Source organism: Saccopteryx bilineata, chromosome 1 (genome assembly GCF_036850765.1).
Source record: "Saccopteryx bilineata isolate mSacBil1 chromosome 1, mSacBil1_pri_phased_curated, whole genome shotgun sequence".
Lineage (NCBI taxonomy): Eukaryota > Metazoa > Chordata > Mammalia > Chiroptera > Emballonuridae > Saccopteryx > Saccopteryx bilineata.
In genome coordinates this window covers 393,526,076-393,546,166 of record NC_089490.1, presented here as the reverse complement: position 1 = coordinate 393,546,166, position 20,091 = coordinate 393,526,076, and the positions used below count along the sequence as shown (strand labels likewise).

General features: G+C 36.1%; 1 protein-coding gene across 1 annotated transcript in view; it reads left to right on the top strand.

Annotated features, from left to right (window-relative positions):
* The first annotated feature begins 1,630 nt into the window (after window positions 1–1,630).
* Window positions 1,631–20,091, top strand: part of LOC136320858 (glycine N-phenylacetyltransferase-like) — a 33,700-nt gene continuing 15,239 nt past the window's right edge. The window contains exons 1-2 of the mRNA XM_066253998.1: window positions 1,631–1,708; window positions 5,204–5,311. Of these exons, the coding sequence (XP_066110095.1) occupies window positions 1,631–1,708; window positions 5,204–5,311 (186 nt within the window). The remainder of the gene's footprint in view (window positions 1,709–5,203; window positions 5,312–20,091) is intronic.

Sequence of the window (20,091 nt, the reverse complement as noted above, 5' to 3'; positions counted from 1 at the left end):
TTATAGCCTTGTGCTCTGCGCCTCTTCAGGAAGAACGGTATTTGTGTGTTAGTTGTGCCCCTGAATGGAAACAAACACAATGGCCGATCTATCAGCATTAGTGTAATAAGGCCTGAACAGTGTTAAAAACAAGACAACAGGCCCAAAATGGAATCATATGTGCTAAGTCCTACATCACCAACCAAACTGAAATTTAATTACACTTTTGAGCTTTTTCAGAAATAAAATCTTAAACCAGTCAATCAAGAATTACCTGGTCAGCACTGTTGAAATAATCTCCCTAATAGATTCCTGTCATCCCTAAAGAAGGTGAGCTTGCCACAACCAATCTGGTTTTTGCATGACATAACTTCCTTGTGCCCCATTCCCTTCTGCCTGCCAAAGTCTTTTATTTTGTACAACTTCTCACAGCTCCTTTCTATCTGCTAAATAAGATGTTGCTCACTTTAAGAATTATTAAATAAAGTCAGTAAGATCTTTAAAAAAAATTCTCATCTAGCCTGACCAGGCGGTAGTGCAGTGGATAGAACATCAGACTGGGATGCGGAGGACTCAGGTTCGAGACCCTGAGGTTGCCAGCTTGAGCACGGGCTCATCTGGTTTGAGCACAGGCTCACCAGCTTGAGCGTGGGGTCACTGGCTTGAGCAAGGGGTCACTCTCTCTGCTGTAGCCCTCCGGTCAAGGCGCATATGAGAAATCAATCAATGAACAACTAAGGTGCCACAACGATGGGGTGATGCTTCTCATCTTTCTCCCTTCCTGTCTGTCTGCTCCTATCTGTCCCTCTCTCTGACTCTCTCTGTCTCTGGCACAAAAACAAAAAAACTCTCATCTATGGAGTTTATTTTCCCTTTTCATTTCTTATTTTATCTATTGGCGCATCAATTAGTGTTCATTTTACCTGTTTTCTGTAGTGAGCATAAATATGCTCAACTTTCTCATGGAATATGGAATGCCTTCCTTTGAGCTCATGCTCTCTCTGTCCCCCCTCCACACCCCCCTCCACCCCCCTCCATCCTCTCTTCATTCTCATATTCTTTTTCTTCTTTTACTGGAGAAGCTCTTTGAAATACTTATTTTCATTTCTTCACATTTCATTTGTTCTCTAATCCCTTTAAACTGGATTTCTTCAACACTCTATGGGATAGTTAGTAAATCATTATCATTTATAGACCAGAAAACCAAGGTACAGTAGAATTAAGTAATTTGCCCAGTATCATATAGCTTCTAATTAGCAAAATCAAGTTGGTCATGAATAAAAACTTAATCTCAAAGAGTGCTCATTCTTGCCTTGAGAACATATTTGTTAATCTCAGTGAATCCTTTGTTATTGGAATTCTGAATGATGTAAAAATCAAAATGAAAATTTCAGAAATATTTATAGAAGTTGAATAAATTTGAAAAAGTATTTCAGAAAGAGGTGCAGTACCTGTGCTTTCGACCAGACGTATTCCTCCAAGGAGTTTGTGAGGAGTTTAGTGAATCGGGTAGCAATGAAATGGCTGTAATAAAGTCCAGACCATAAAGTAGAACAATCTATCTGTCTGTTTTGTGTCTTTGCATGTCTTCCAGCACTTCTCATTCCTTAATGTTTCTTGAACCCTTCTTTAGGCAAAGGGACCTGCCAAGATGTTCCAATTACAAGGTCTACATGTGTTGCAGATGCTAGAGAAATCCTTGAGAAAGCTCCTCCCTGAGTCCCTAAAGGTGAGAGTGGAACCTTCTTAAGGAAGAAAGGTTTAGCAACTGCCTATGAAAAAGGTGGAAAGAGAATTAGCATTCACTGAGCACATGTTTTGTGCCAGGTCCTCACTCATGTTGCATCTCATTTAGTTCACAACTTCTTGCTGCAAAGAAGGCATATTATATCTATGTAACCAAAGAGGAACTGGAGGCTCAGTTATATGACTTGATCAAGATCACACCGGTAGGCAATGGCAACATTATAATTTGAACCCATTTTGATCTTTCTTCTGTGATGACCCCGAACAAGTTTCTTGTGCCATTTTGAGAACTATGTCAGTAAACAAAGGAAGTTTTTCCAGAATTGTAAAATTAACTGACACTAACACATTAATGCTTAAATTATTCTTTCTAAATTATCAGGTGACTAATGATAGGTTAATCAATCCAAGTCCTGGTCCTTGCAGGATAGGGCACTGACTAAAGCAGGATAGGGCAACTGTGGAGAAGGCAGGCTTTGAGGTCAGACTGCTGTGATTCTATACTTCACTGTTTTCTGGGTAAAATTGTAAAACATCTATGAATCTCAGTGTTCTTGCACATAAAATGAGTAATACCAAAAAGCCAATAGTTTTTGGTAGATGTTCCTCAACCTATAACAGGATTAACATTACGTCACACCTTGATAAGAAGATAAAACGATATGATAAAATTAGTGGATAACACTTCTTAAACAGTTAGTATGTATCAAGAATAACGCCAAGTACTCTGCATGAAGTGCAATGTTATACTTGAATAATGCAATCACAGAATCACTGCCTCTCAAGTCCCAGACTTGAGGTAGGTTACAGAGCAGAACCTCTTCAATGAAAGAAGAATGGGTGTCCTAGAGGAAGAATCACGACACCAACAAAAACATATACTGCCGTCTTTCTCCCAAATTTCTCCAAAGAGACTTTCTACCTTTAACCAGGTGATCCTGCATTTGTGAAAAACTAATTAGAAATTCTTTATCAAATATGGATTAAATGCATACCTGTTCTACCCTTTAATTACTACCAGAAAGAGTGACTTCAGATCAACTCAGCTAAAATGAAAATTATCTGTTTTGCTAGGCACCACCTAAGATTAGTCTATATTTAACACTTACCTGCCTTTAACTGGCAATTCTATGTAATGAATTAACATATTCTACTGATAGTAGCTTTTTATATTTTTAGGCAAAGGAGGTAATAAATCTGTCAGATAATCTGAGGACTATGACATTTTCATCTTGAGTGGCTTCTTTGAAAGTTTTCCAGGTTAAAATTTGTCTTCCATGTTCCATTGGGCAGATCTCTGGTGTTTAAATTGTTCTTTATTGTGTTAAGTGGTTCCCAAAAGTTTTTTGAGAAAACTCTTGTCAGTACTCTGAGCCCCTCTATAGTGAGGCAAAGTAAGCCTTCATATTAGATCCTGGATTAGTGACATGATCGAGTGCAGAGAAAAGAGGAGTGATCTCAGTTATATTTAATCTAGTGTATATGAATGTCACTTATCCCAAGCTTCAGTGTTTAAAAAAAATTTAACCTCTTTATTTTTATCTAAAACTGCATTTGATATTTATATCAAGTCCTTGCTGATGGCAGAATTTTAATAATTTAATAGAAAATTAGTAAAGTCAAAGTTTGCTTCCTCCTCTTTGTTCTTAGTATGGCATTATGTTTTTATGGCAAGCGTAGAAAAGTACAGGGTCAGGTATGGTCTTTGGTCATTGAAATGCTCATTATTCTTCTATTGGTCTTGATCTTTGGTATCTTTCTATATCATCTGCTAAGGCATCATGTTTCAGCTGCACTGAGTCCCTGAGGTGCCCCTGGTTTGCACTGCTCTTTTCCCTTTCCTCACACGCGTGGGGCCCCTTCCAACTTAGAGATTCTGTCTTAGACTCTTCCATGATCTTCTTGATGGTGCCAATGTTTCAACAGATACCTATGGAAAAGTCTAAACAGACTGCCTAATGGGTGATGTTCTTGGACTTTGGTCACCAAACATTATACTCTGTCTCTATTTGTTAACTAGGCAGGAAATGCTTACTATTCGGAAGGTAATTTGTTGATATGTGTAAGAAAAAAATTTTTCAACAGCTGTTGACCACTGACACAAAATCTCTCTTACAAAAATGTGTAATAATGGACATATTTGTAAATATTTTTGCAGTATAAATGTTTCTTAAAGAATAAATTCTTAAATTAAAAGAAATATAAAAAACTGAAATGCTTAAAACTTTATTTTTACTGATATTACTTTATTTTTTTATTGGTAACCTTATCATATTTTTTATTAATTTTAATGGGGTGACATAAAAAATCAGGGTACATATGTTCAGAGAAAACTTCTCCAGATTGTTTTGACATTTGGTTATGTTGCATACCTCTCATCCAAAGTCAAATTGTCTTCCATCACCTTCTATCTGGTTTTCTTTGTGCCCCTCTCCTCCCCCCAGCAATAGGAGACAAAAAAAATTGAATTAGAATTCTTCCATATATTTGATATTATGCAGTCATTAAAAATGATTATGTAGACATGTGTTTACTGACATGAAAATATTCCCATTTTATAATGTCGGATGTTTGTATGTGTATGTGGAGAGGTCTAGATTTTAAACAAATATATATATGGTAATTTTACTATTTAAATATTGTGTGTCAGTGGCCAAAACTTGGAAGCAACCAAAAAGCCCTTCAATAGATGACTGGATAAAGAAGATGTGGTACATATATACTATAGAATACTACTCAGCCATAAGAAATGATGACATCGGACCATTTACAACAATATAGATGGATCTTGATAACATTATATGGAGTGAAATAAGTAAATCAGAAAAAATTAAGAAGTATATGATTCCATACATAGGTGGGACATAAAAACGATACTAAGAGACATGGACAAGAGTGTGGTGGTTATGGGGAGAGGGAGGAGGGAGGAGAGGAAGGGAGAGGAGGGAGGCAAAGGGCATAAAGAAAACTAGATAGAAGGTGATGGAAGACAATTTGACTTTGGGTTATGGGTATGCAACATAATGAAATGTCAAAATAACCTGTAGATATTTTCTCTGAACATATGTACCCTGATTTATTAATATCACCCCATTAAAATTAATAAAAATAAAATGACAACAAAAAAATAAAAAAATAAATATTGTGTGTGATTATGTTTAAATGTGGAATAAAATAGATATGTCATTAAATTCTACAATGAGATAATGAATAATTTTTAATAATTAATTTTATTCATCTGAATATTTAACAACATATATATAATATTCTTATGGTTTGACCCAAAAATCTATTTCCATTGGCATAATAAAGTAATACCTGAAGACTGTTAGAAATAAATATCCCCCCCCAAAAAAGAAGTGAATACCTTACCAGTTACCTACCCTGATTTCACAGAAGTAATCCTTGTCTTGATAAAACAGGGCACTTTTCCATTCTTCTTAATAAACTGACCCTCTCAATTATTTTTATGCTACAGGTTTATGGGACCACCTTCAACATGAACCGGGGAAACCCATTCAAGCTAAAGGCCCTAGTGGACAGGTTGGCTGATTTTAATACAGTGGTTGTCCACCATCAGGAGCAGGTAAAGTGCCAGATGCAGACTGTATGCATTTTTTTTTTCATTTTAGAGAGGAGAGGGAGAGACAAAGAGAGAGAAAGGGGGGAGGAGCTGGAAGTATCAACTTCCATATGTGCCTTGACCAGGCAAGCCCAGGGTTTTGAACTGGCGACCTCAGCATTTCCAGGTCGATGCTTTATCCACTGTGCCACCACAGGTCAGGCCCTATATACATTTTTATTTGCTGCATGTGTCTACCACACATGTGGCCATATAGACCCAGGGACACAGAAATGAATAACGGTGATGGTAAACAAGTCATTGTCCTCAAGGAGCTCACAGCTTGGAGGAAAAGATAGACAAACAAATAAATTACAATATAGTATAAAAATGTACAAAAACATTCAAGAGCATACAAGCCACAGAAGCAGCACTGACCAGAGATGATTAAAGCTATAGATGTCAGGGTGTGCAGAGAGAAGGTCGGAGAACCTTCCTGGCAAACTTTTTACCTAAATTGGATTTTAAAGATAACTTGTTTTTTGACAGCATATGGTCAGAGCATTTTGACAGGTTCGTAATAACAGAAGGTGCATTATAAGCAGAGAAAATAACACCTAAACATATGTAATGTTAAATACGAGGAATATTAGTAAAATTTAAAAAAACCAATTGTAATCAAGGGTAGTCAACCTTTTTATACCTACCACCCACTTTTGTATCTCTGTTAGTAGTAAAATTTTCTAACTGCCCACCGGTTCCACAGTAATGGTGATTTATAAAGTAGGGAAATAACTTTACTTTATAAAATTTATAAAGCAGAGTTACAGCAAGTTAAAGCATATAATAATAATTACTTACCAAGTACTTTATGTTGGATTTTCGCTAAGTTTGGCAGAATAAATCTTTATAAAACAACTTACTATAGTTAAATCTATCTTTTTATTTATACTTTGGTTGCTCCGCTACCACCCACCATGAAAGCTAGAATACCCACTAGTGGGCGGTAGGGACCAGGTTGACTACCACTAAATTGTAATGTTTGTATTTGGGAATTTATTTTCAGTATCAGATTTTAAAAAATAACTCAAACTCGGGCCTGACCTGTGGTGGCACAGTGGATAAAGCATCAACCAGTGGAAATGCTGAGGTCGCCGGTTCAAAACCCTGGGCTTGCCTGGTCAAGGCACATATGGGAGTTGATGCTTCCAGCTCCTCCCCCCTTCTCTCTCTCTGTCTCTCTGTCTCTCCTCTCTAAAAATGAATAAATAAATTTAAAAAAATAACTCAAACTCAAATATGACAAACTCACAGGTAACATCATACTTAACATGAGGTAAAATTTAAAACATTTACCTTAAGATCAGGAACAAGGCGGAAATGTTCCCTTTCACCACTCTTTTTTTTCCCCCTGAATCTCTGAGTTTAATGGAAATAGACACGAGTGCTCAATCACATTACAGTGGGTTAAGGGACAAGCAGGGAGCATTACCATATAACATAGGAGGGGTACCTCAGATAGTCATAGCTCATTCACCTGTCTGGTAAGATACCTTTAGCCCCACTGCTCTTATTGTTTTCTCTTATTTAACATAATCCTGGAGGTCTTAGCCAGGGTAACCAGACAAAAAGAAGAAATAAAAGGCATCCAAAAATAAATAAATAAATTAAAGACATTTGATTTTATTTATTACTTCGTTTTACACTTTTTATTTAGAAATTGAATTTAATGAGATGACATTTGTCAATAAGAAAACATAGGCTTCAGGTACACACCTCTGTAACATTTGAACTGTTGATTGTATTGTATGCCCATCACCCAAAGTCAAATAATTTTCCATTATTGTATATTGTCCTTCTTTATTTCCCTCTCCCCCACCCCTCTCTGAAAACCACTTCACTTTTATCCATGTCCATGAGTCTGTTTTATATACCACCTATGTGTGAAATCATATAGTTCTTAACTTAGTCTGATTTACTTATTTCACTCAATATAATGTTCTCAAGGTCCATTCAGGTTGTCATAAATGGCAATATATCTTTATGTACTACCCAGTATTCCACTGTATATATGTATCACAGCTTTATCCAATCCTCTGTCAAAGGACACTTTGGTTGTTTCCATGTCTTGGCCACTGTGAATAATGCTGCAATCAACATGGGGGTACATGTGTCTTTACATACCAATGGTTTCAAGATTTTGGCATAGATACCCAGTAGAAGGACTGCTTGGTCATATGGTAATTCTAGTCTTAATTTTTTGAGGAACCATCATACTTTCTTTCATAATGGTTGTGCTAGCTTACATTCTCACCAGCAGTGAATGAGGGCTCCTTTTTCTCCACAGCTTCTCCAACACGTGTTATTACCTGTCCTGTTGATGATAGCCAATCTAACAGGTGTGAGGTGATATCTCATTGTAGTTTTGATTTGCGTTTCTCTAATAACCAGTGAGGATGAGCAACTTTTCATATATCTGTTGGCCATTTGTATGTCTTCCTGGGAGAAGTGTCTGTTCATGTCCTCTTCCCATTTTTTAATTGGATTGTTTGCTTGTTTGTTGCTGAGCTTTGTGAGTTCTTTATATATTTTGGATATTAACCTTTTATCGGAGCTGTTGTTTGCAAATATCTCCCATTTGGTTGGCTGCCTTTTGGTTTTGTTGTTGGTTTCTTTTGCTGTACAGAAGTTTTAGTTTAGTTTGTTATAGTCCTACTACTTTATTTTTGCCTTTATTTTCCTTGCCTTTGGAATTAAATTTATAAATTGTTCTCTATAGCCAAGACATTTTTTTTATCTCTGCTTTTATTTTCTTCCTTGACCCAGTTATTTTTTTTAAGAGGTTGTTGTTTAAATTCCACATTTTTCTGGATTTCTTTACTTGCTTTTTGCAGGGGAATTATAATTTCAGAGCATTATAGTCAGGGAATATGTTTGATATGATTTCAACCTTCCTAAATTTATTAAAGCTAGATTTGTGGCCCATCTTGTGGTATATCCTTGAGAATGTTCCACGTGCATTGAAAGAATGCATAATCTGATGTTCTAAAATGGAATGTTATGTCAATGTCAATTATGTCCATTTGGATTTAGTGTGTCGTTTAAGGCCTGTATTTTTTTTAATTGATTTTCTGTTTGGATGTGCTCTCTAAAGCTGTCAATGGTTTGTTGAGATCTCCAAATATGACTGTGGTATTTTTCTCTTTGTTGTTTTAGTTCTTGCTAGTGTATGTCTTATATATATTTGTGCTCCCTGATTTGTTGCATATATATTAAATAGTGTTATGTCTTCTTCATACAGTGTTCTTTTTTAATATTATGAATTGTCTCTTTGTTTCTTCATTCTCATTGGGTTCCTGTTCTTTGACTCCTTCCTTCATTTTCCAATAATAACATCTTTTATACTAACATTGAGAAGATGTTTTGAAGAATTTTTGTGTTTTAATTGTGTTGAAAATGCAAAGTATTTTAAAATAATAGTGCATTCTGGTTTACATTATAAAGACATTAAAAGTCTTTATTTTGTATAACACTTATCACACATATGTGCAAATTCTAATACAAGGTTACTTGTGTTGATTTCAGTATAGTCATGTTCATCATCTGTTTGCTCAGAGATGTTAAAATAAAGTATGATTTACTCTTGAAATGGAAGCTTGCCTTTGATAATAATATTTCCTTTATCCTGATATTTATAGAATTATAAAGAATGATTTTTAAACTGGCAAATGTTTGGTTAATTTGAAATTGTAATACAAAATATAAATATCTAGTTTAACAAATTATTCGTAAGCACAAATTGATTGGTTGGTTAAATTTATTATGTGGTCTCATGATGTAAATGATTCAGTGATAATGATAGCACAGGTATATTAGAAATATCAACATTTAAGTTTGTAAAATAGTAAAGTAAGTATTCTTAAACTAAATATTAAAATAGTAAAGTGAATATTCTTAAACTAAATATTCTAACTACTTGGTATAATGAATTTGATTTATCCTATATTACTCAAACCAACAGAAGATGACAGATGACTTGATCACTACACCAACACCTATGTAATCTATTCTAAAGACCCCAAGAACTGTCAAGAATCCCTTGGCATATCAGATGTCATTAACTGGACACAACATTTACAGATCCAAAGTAAGTAAGAAATACAGGATATATGGTGGCTGCTGGGACTACTATATCTATATCTGCCAGGTTACTTTTCACCCTGAGCCCATTCTCTTATTACCTTAAATTCCTTCTACCTATCGCCAGACACTCAACTTGATCTTTATTCCTTGTATCAGCTGCCACCACCTCTTTCTGCAGTGGAGTAGAATTCATATATTTCAAATTATGGAGTTAATATAAGAAACTATGAGTAGTGTAATTTCTTGTTAGCTGAGAATGTATTTTGCAGTCAACTTAAGATCCATACATAGAAGAAACATAAAAATGAGACTCAGAGACATGGACAAGAATGTGATAGTAATGGGATGGGGAGGGGAGGAAGAAAGAAAGAGGGAGTGGGGGGAGGGGAGGGGCACAAAGAAAACCAGATAGAAGGTGACAGAAGACAATTTGACTTTGGGTGAGGGCTATGCAACATAATCAAAGGTCAAAATAATCTGAGATGTTTTCTCTGAACATATGTACCCTGATTTATCAATGTCACCACATTAAAATTAATAAATTAAAAAAAACATCCTTTAGGATGATCAGCTGTAAGAGCTGAGCTTGCACTATGGTCTTCCATTCCTAGAATGAGAATGACAACTTCTTGTGCCCTAAAGTACTTTCCAGGTACAAGGACAACTGTTATGGTTATGAATATGCCCTACAGATTCAGACTGCTAAGAGTGGCATCCTTGTTCTGTCAGTCACTTGCTTTGTGATCTTGAGAAAGAGATGTAACTTATCGAATATGCAGTTTCATCATATTTAAAAAAAATAAGGGTAATAAAAGTATATAAATTATAGGGTCAATATAAGGATCAAATTTGGAATTAGACCAATACTTGGGCATGTAGTATGTGCCCATGCAAGGGTGGCTATTATTTTTTAAATATCACTTCTCCTTTGATTTCAGAGTAATATCGCCAGGATTTCTAGTATTATCTCTTTTTTGCATAAGAGCAAATGTGCTCAGGCAGTGACATGTCCAAGTTCATATGGTCATTGGCAACACCAGAAGAAACATTGCCTGACTTTAAATCCTGCAAACTTCCTTTGGGAAGCTTCTGGTAACATCTTACTTCTCTCCCTACTTTACCCTTTTCTAGGTTCACAGTCCAGCCTGGATGAGGTGATACAAAATCTTGCAGCCATTAAATCAGTCAAGGTCAAGCAAATACAAAACAATATCTATACTGCACCCACTATAGTAAGAAGACTGATGCCTTCCCTGCTAGAGGCAAAGAATTTGCCTCTTAAATATGACATCTTCAAAGCCATGTAAGTTTCAATAATAATAATAATAATACTTTCACTACTCACATTTTTCACTATTTCCAACTTACATTCACTCTACCCTCCCTACAACTCATTCCAGTATGATTCTTTTAGTACATACGTGGATCATGTCCACACACCCACTTAAAACTACTGATATTTCTCAGCTCCCTTTGGATATTGGCTAAAGCCATTTGTGGACCTTCAAGGCCCACACCTCTTGGACTTCATCTTGTTTGTCCTGCTTTCTCCCACCAGTGGCTCTGGTCCTCTTTCTGCACTTGATCTCATGCCTCACATGTGCCTTTGGGTCACTACATTTGCACTTTTTCTACCTAAATGCTCTGCCCTCTGATCTTCACTCATTTGTCTTTTCTTGACAGTCAAACTCTCAAATGTCATTTCCTTGGAGAATTGTTCTCAGAATACCATGATTAATACCACCGTCTCTTGGGGGAGGGGAGGGGCACAAAAAAACCCCAAAACCCTCAAAAACCAACCAAACAAAAAATACCACCCTTTCTCATAATTCTTCATCATGTAACCCAATTTTTATTTTCTCTATTGCAGTTATCACAATCTAAAATCAGCTTATTTATGTATTTACCTACCTGTTTATTTTTTGATCCTCTCTTATGATATCTCAAACTCCAAAGGGTAGGAGCCCTCTCTATATTGTTGATTGATAAATCTTGAATGTCCAGAACACAACACATAGTAGATGCTTGATAAATGCTAATGTAATGAAATCACAGAGCAAATGATTTTCAATAATGAATATTTAAAGAAATTATATATCACTCTTATTGATTTTTCAGTCTTACACTGAAGGTAACAGCAGTAATGGAGATTTGATCTGGAGATGTCTAATACCATGACTCTATGTGTTAATGTACATGAAAAAGCTTCATTCATATTGCATCATACATTACACCTGAAAGACACCTCCTAAATCTAAAATCTCCCTTGGTTTTCTTGGCTGTACTATGAGATAGAGAAAGTAAAAATATTATCCCCTTTCTGCTGACAGAAAATAGGCTCAGAGGATGGAATCGCTTGTTTACATATATGGAAGATCAAGGCATAACTGGGGCTTGAGTCTCAGTTGTCTACTTCTATAACATGGGCTCTTGCCAGTTCACATTTTGAAGCCCCTGTATATCAGCAGAAGCATTCAGACTTCAGGGCTCTGTACCTTGGTGGTCACCTGCTTTTTACAACACTACTCCTCTCTGGACTTGAACTATCCTACAGTGTCCAAGGTCCTTCTCCCACCAACATTCTAAGGGTCTATGATTCTCAGCTCTGGCTTTGCCTATGGCTTTGTAGTATATGCTTTGGGGCACTTGTTTATTTTCGGTTTACCTGTATTTCTTATTTGAAAACAGGCGTGATAATAATTTCCCCATTTAAGTGGAAAGTCACAGCAATGTGGAGAAGAACAATACTTAATTTTTATGTAATTATTATTGTTCATGTGGAACAAGTCTTATACTTATTCAATTGTTCATATAATATTCATAATCTGCCTATTAATATCTTTGTACTATAAGGAAAAAAAATGGAGGCAGGGAGACATTATGTTGCTTGCTCAAGATCACACAGTTAGTCAGATTATACATCCAGACATTCTTGCTGCAGAATCTGTACCTTCACCTGTGTTCTTATTTGCATTGTCTAAAGACAATTTGGGAGGAAACAATTATAACACTCCACAGCGTGTGTGATATCATGAGCTGTTCTTTCCTCTTGTTTCCAGCAGCAAGGATAAGGAGTTTAAACTCTCATCCCTCGATGTTACCCACGCTGCCCTGGTGAATAAATTCTGGCATTTCGATGGCAACGAGAGGAGTCATAGATTCATCGAGCGCTGTATCAAGAACTTTCCCACGTTCTGTGTTAGGGGGCCTGAGAGGACCTTGTGTCCTGGGCCCTGATGGGGCAGACAGCAGAGATTCGGATGGCAGGCACTGTGCCTAAGTACCAGGGCCATGGTTTCATGTTCCACGTTGGAGGTGCCCTTACCCAGACTCTGGACTCACTCAGCCATGTTCCATATCTTCATATTAGCAGAGCTAAAAATGCCATGTAGAAGGTCAAAATCACCACCTTATCCTCATGCCTTGTGACTGGAATGAGTGGAAATGTGAGCCTCTGTAAAGCAGCCCTGAACACAAGACAGTGTTGGGTGGACCTGTTATGTGGCAAGAGGAACGTCTGAATAGAGAGAAAGCATAAATGATGATCAGCAGTAAAGCATTTCATGTTATTTGGGCTCTGGGGAAGCAGTGACGAAGGTCAACAGGATCAACGCAGCTATGGCTCACAAATTACTCATAGATTTCTCTTAGGGTGCAGCAGACTGAGCATAGGTAGACCTTCCTGTAGTGAACCTTAGACACTCCATGACACTCCACATTCAGCTGCATGCTTCCCTACTGCTTCCCCTGGACTCCTAGCTCACCCATGGGTTATTATCTGTGGAAGTATTTTGCCAAGATTTGGTATTATGGGCAGTGTAATTTCCCCCCTCTCTTTTCATTACCCTTTCTTTTTCTCACCCCAATTTTACTGAGGTATAATTGATGAAGTTATGTTTAAAGTGTTCAACGTAATTATTTGATATATGAGTACCTTGTGAAAGAATTCCCACAGTCAAGTTAATTAACAGATTTATCTCTTCACATACTTACTTATTGTTTGTCAGAATGCTTAGGACCTATTCACTTAGCAAATTTCAGTGATACAATACAATATATTACCAACTGTAGTCAGCACATTCTACATTAGATCCTCAGAACTCATTCATCTTATCACTGACAGTGCGTATCCTTTAATGACGCCTCTCTCTATGTCCTCCAACTCACACCCTTTCCTACACCATTCTACTCTCGTTTCCATGAGTTTGACTTTTATTTTTATATTCCATATATAAATGATAGCATATAGCATTGTGTTTTTCGATGTGGCTTACTTCACTAGTTTTTCAATATCCTTAGTAGTTTGTTTGGAAAATATTGATAATCAATAAAGAATACCTGTGACCCACTATTCTAATAGTGCCATTTATTCTCTTTCCAGCAGCATACTTATCCTTATTTAGAGTGTGTCCGTGAAAAACAGAACAGGAGAATTTAAGTACCTTCTCACAGTACAGTAGCAAGGCAATTAACATCTTCATATTCAGAACTATGTACATGCAAAAAGAATATGGTACAATAGTTGAAAGCTTATAAAGCAAAAATAGTTTAAATTTAGATCAATCAGGGGAAATCTACTAAATTGTATATAATCTGTGATATTTACCCACATAAATGATTTACATTCTATAAGCTATATTAAAATAATATTGAATATAACTTTTTTTTTTTTTCTAAAGTTGGAAACGGGGAGGCAGTCAGACAGACTCCCGCATGCACCCGACCAGGATCCACTCGGCAGGCCCACCAGGGGGCGTCGCTCTGTTGCAACCAGAGCCATTCTAGTGCCTGAGGCAGAGGCCACAGAGCCATCCTCAGCGCCCGGGCCAACTTCACTCCAATGGAGCCTTGGCTGCAGGAGAGGAAGAGAGAGTCAGAGAGGAAGGAGAGGGGGAGGGGTGGAGAAGCAGATGGGCACTTCTCCTGTGTGCCTTGGCCGGAAATCAAACCTAGGACTTCTACACGCCAGGCAGAAGCTCTACCACTGAGCCAACCAGCCAGGGCAAATATAACTTTTCTAAGTGGACAAGAAAAATGAAAACTGGCCTGTTATCAACTTATTTCAAGTTGTAGTAACAACACAAATTAAACGTTTCTGTACCTGGCCCTTTCTCTCTTTCACAATCAATGAGCTAATGGGAGAGAACTCTGAGGTCTCAAAGGAGGATAGAACTACACTATGGGAAAAGCTTGCATCCTAATAGGACTGTGTTAGATAGAGTAACTGTGCTACTTCATACAGCATTGTGATTTGGGCAAGAAATAAAATTTTATTGTGCTAAGTCACTGAAATTTTAGAATGTCTACCCAGACTAATGCAGCTGTCCTCACAATGACAAGATCTGTTATGCCAAGACCCTGCCATCAGCCTTCCCTCTCTTTTCTGTATTCAATCTTCTTTTCTACAAAAGACTGACAATTTCCACATGTAAAATACCAAAGTTTCCAAGTTGCATAAAGCCATCAATCATAAAAGTGATTTCACTTGGGTAGGAATATTGGTAGAAAAAGCAATTAGAAAAAAATGTGACCATCCATACAGTTCTATGGAAGTAAGAGGGTGCATCCAGAAAACGAACTGAGTAATTATGTCTCCTGGGTATCTGGAGTTCCTAGGACTGTCCAAGTGTTATGAGTTAAAATGCTTACTAAGATTTAAAATTAAATTGGACAACCATTATGAACCATCTTTATAAAACTTTTCAATGGCTTGAGGAAAACCTTATACAGTACTTATTGTGGTTACAAAATTGTGTCGTCTCAACCATGCACAGTGGGATGTCAACTATGTAAAAAATTATGCATTTACTGGCAGGAAATAGACTAACTTTTTTTAAAAGAAGGATTAATTTTTAGATAACATAACTACAATTTTGTAAACAAATTAATTGTATAAAATTACAAATCTGTACCAATTCTTTGATAGACAGTATGAATTATTTTAGCTAAAAATATGAAATTGCTAAAAATATAATATAAGACCCAATGCCTTAACTAATGTGCACATTCATAGTTAGTACTAAATCCTCATTGATGGATATGGATATATCATCTGAAATGAATGAAGCAGGTTTATAAAATAATATAATGACCATGGGTAGGGGACTCACCTAAGAATCATAGTCTCATTAAAAGAATCTAATTTTTGGCTTCTGGTTGAGGTATTGCTGCTGGCTAGTTTTGCGACCCTGGAGAAGACATTAAAATTTCTCTTTCAACATTGTATTTACTTATTCACGTGAAAATAACTTTTGCTTTTCTCATTTTGTGAATGATTTGTGAGGTTGCTCCACAAATTTTAGAAAGTGGGAAAATTTTTGATAACTTCTTCTCTTTTTCCTCTGTCACCATATCTCCAAAATGTTCATGTAGATCAGACTCTTTTAAGTAGCTTTTTGTAAAATACAGATCCCCAAGGATTCTGGGAGACCCTGATTTAGTTGATGAGGACAAGTTCCTGGTTTTCTAACAAACCAGCCCACATGATTTTGATTTGGATGGCGTGAGAAGCATAATTTTAAGAAACAAATTTTACCTCTATTCCTCTCTAAAACTAATTCTAATCTGTCACACTTCCCAAAATTTTCTCCAGTAACTGTTTATTTTTCTTGGATTTACAACTCCCCACTCCCAAGTTTCTTCATTCACTTTAAACAACAACAAAAAAGGGACAACATGTACGACGTTCAGTTCTTATACTAACAGCAGCATCATCAAGGAGTTCTTGGCTTCTCCCAAGTCACATGGTTAAAGGCCTTGGGCCAGGCATTTTGAAGTGAAGCCAGATTTTTCAAGTCTCTTTTTGTGCTAATGATACCATTTAAATAACCCTGCATTGGAAAACTCCTTCCAACTTCATAATATAGCTTTATTATGATTGCTTTGGGGCCAGGCAATCAGCTACAAGTGATAATGTATGAATAAAAAGCCTCAGTGGGAAATGTTTAATATTTGTAGAAGTTATCTCATATAGAACATATTTCCTAACTTCCTCTGGTCTACAGAGCCGCTGACTTTAGATAGATGAACAGTTTCTCTGGTTTTCTCTTCAGAAACCTAGTAATTTTGGAGATTGATTGTACACAGTGGCAGCCTGACTCAGTTCAGGTTTTAGTGTGGTTGAGTCTGTAAGGTGGCAGTCACAGAAGCGTCTCCACGCCACACAGAGTGACTGTAGAAGGTGCTGTGCATGCAGGTGTGCAGCAAATTTCAGGTAAGCAAGATGGTTTTGGAAAGCCAGTGTCTATTTTTTCAGTCTTTCAATTAATTAGAATCTCGATTTTTTTTTAAAAAATTGTCATTTACATCCCCATGACTATTCTGTACCTACCAATTTCTTAATCCCTTTATCATTTTATCCCAACCCACTAATCCCCCTTCCATGTGGCCACCGGTGACATGTTTTCTGTACCTATAAGTCTGTTTCTGTTCTTCTTGTTTGTTTATTTTTAAATATTTAAGTTGTTAATAGATATGTGTTTATTGTCATCTTACTGTTTATATTTTTGGTCTTTTATTTCCCATGTCTTCTATTTAAAGACCTTTTAACATTTCTTGTATTACTAGTCTTGTGGTGAACTACTTTAGCTTTTTCTTGTCTGGGAGTTCTTTATTTTTCCTTAGACTCTAAATATTCAATAATACTGCAATAACTATGTATGCTGTCCAATGGGTACAAGATTCATTGATATTATCATTTAGTAAGTTATGTAATGTCTAATCACTATGGGTTGTGCAACTGAAACTAATAAAATATTGTTTGGCATTTGTAATTGAAAAATAAAAAAAAATAATTTAAAGTCAAACCAAAAGAAGAAAAAAAGTGTCTGTAGAGACCTCTTCCTCCCAAAAGAGAATTTGTATTTGTTAATTCATTTTTTTTCTCCCTGCAAACCCTTGGAAATAGCACTCACCAGAGGTCAATATTGAGAATGATTTCTTAAAAAAATAGTATATCCCTAGTGCCCGATAGTACTTTAAAAATCTACACAACCAGTGTGTGTTATTTTGAATTGGTAAGCTATCCCAATCCTTTCCTTAAACTATAAATTATTGATATGTGTATACCTCTTCCTGCCACTCTCCAGACACCCATAGTAATATTGTGAGTAAAGACAAGAGTCAGTATTCTCTGGTCTTCAATCTAAGGTTCTAAAAAAGTATTATTTCTTCATTTGCATAGAAAACTCTTCCTTCTTTGAATGCTGTGCCATGTGGCTAAGATGAAGTTTTAGCCATTTCTGTTGCTCTCTGACAAATTTCCCTCTAGCCGTTGCTGTATTTGGCACCTGGCTCATGGACATTTCTCTCCATTAAACTTCTGTCACATCCTGGTGATGTCTATGACACCTGCAACACTCATTTCTATATTGACTACTCTATTGACTTGAAGTAGAGGTCAACAACCATGTACCTAGCACTGACTTACTTCTGAAATCCTAACCTCTAATAGTCTAATTCTGATCCCAATCTCTTATTCTCTGAATATATTCTCTCTGTTTATCCATATTGCTATCTTTTGACCTCATAAAGTGCTTTCATCCCTTGCTCTCTTCATTTTTCCTACTTGATTGCTCCTCAACCTAATTTAATTCCTTCTCTCCTAATTTAAATTTAAATTCAGTTTAAAGTATCTCATTCCCTTACTCTCAAGAACTCTGCCCCTTGTCTTATTTTCTTCTCTGAGCCTGGAAAAAATTTAACCCTGGTTTCTTTTATTTATTTTTATTTCTTTTTGTCTCTGGGTGGTAAGCTTATACATGTGGAGGAATTATACTTTTAAATAATCATTTTCTACTTTCTCAAGTCCTAAGCGATGCCTGGGAATTCCTCTATGTATTCTTTGTCTAAATTTTCTCCAACTAACATCAGAAGCCATTGAAACCTTAATCCTTTCCATTAAAACACTGTTTTTTTCTCTACATTTTATGATGCTCTTTGTCAACTTACTAACTTCCAAAAGATCACTTTTCATTTATTATTCTTTTTGCAGAAATAGATACTAGAAGATAACATGTTAACTTCCTGCTCTTTCTTCTCAACCCATGTGCTCATGCATACACACTTGTCTCCACACCTGATCTAAAATCTGTCTTTTCCATTGTATAGAAGAGGTATTTTTTCTGTCCAAAGCTAATCCCAACATTTAGAGATATGATTGGATATTCAATTTTGTCCATGGAGTTTTCTATTTTCATCTCTTATTATATCCTTTGACCCATCAGTTACTGTCCATCTTTCTAGCTTTCTATAATTACCATAAATATGCTTAACTCTCTTATCTAATAAGAAATGGCTTTTTTGAGCTCCTGAACTCTCCATCCCTTCTTTATACTCCTATATTCTCTCCTCGTTTCCTGTTAAAGTTTTTTGAAAGACTTACCTTCATTTTCTTACATTTCTTTTATTCTCTAATCCTCTTACTTGGATTTCTCCCTCCATCAGTCCATGACTTATCTCTCACCAAATCAGAAATGAATTCTTAATTTCAGAATGCATTCACATTTTTGGTACTTATCTTTCCTAAATTTTAGGAAGCATTTGACTCTTCTGGTAATGCTCTTTTTAAAATTGTTTCTCTTATTTTGACTTCTGAGAAAACTTATTTTTCACAGTATTCTTGGAGCACTTTTTCTCAGTCTCCTATGTTGCTCCCTATTTCTCTTTGATCTTGTTAAACATTTATATTCTTCAATTTATCTTTATGGGTGATCAAAATATTGTATCTCTTGGATCAAGAAAATCTGGAATAATTCTATTGACAGTAGGCTCCAAAGTGAGCTGGAATTACTTTTAATTTGTAAATGTTTCTAATTTGTGGAAGCTGAGCCACGGTCATGCCATGGAAGGTAGTGGTTATAATATGGCAGAGAGGTGAGAGAGCTTTGCTATGGATGATGGCAGTTGGCAGCAGGGAACATAATCTATGCACAAACTTTCTTCCATCACCTTTTAATGAACCCCCTACATCTTATATGTCAGATAGAAGATATTCAGAGCCAGCTGTTGGTACACATGTTTTTTTCTTATTGGAAAGCTTCTATTAGCAGTCACAGTTTCCTCAATAAGTTGACTAAGTCTGGAATCAAAATACAGAAAGTATTTTAAATGCGTCATCTCTACACCTCGCTGATTTTATTCATTCATTCACTGGACAAATAGTCATTGATGTTCATCTAAACTATGCCAAGCGCTGTGCCTGACAGTTGAGCTATAAGAAAGACTAAAACACTTCTGGGAAAATATGCTACAGAAGGCCTTAAGAACAAACAGAATTATGTACCATATAAACAGCATACTCAGGAAACATATTGACTTGTTCTGGAGTTGTGGTTTGCCTCTAAACATCAATGTATATTAACAGATTTTTCAAACTAGTTATATAAATATATAGCACCATCTTTGAAGTTGCGCCTTTCTTCATTTGGGTTCCTGTCCCAGAGAATGGTCCTTTTGATTGTATTTGAAGGTCTTGAGTATTTCCCTCAGGTTGACATATATATTATATATAACTTCGAACATCACACTGAACATTTCACATTCATTTTGTGACTTCATGTAATTTTCAGGTTAACTTACACAGTATTATTATCCCATATCATAAATGAAGAAAGTGAAGCTCAGAGAGGTTCAGGTAAAGTGACCTACCTAATATGACTCTG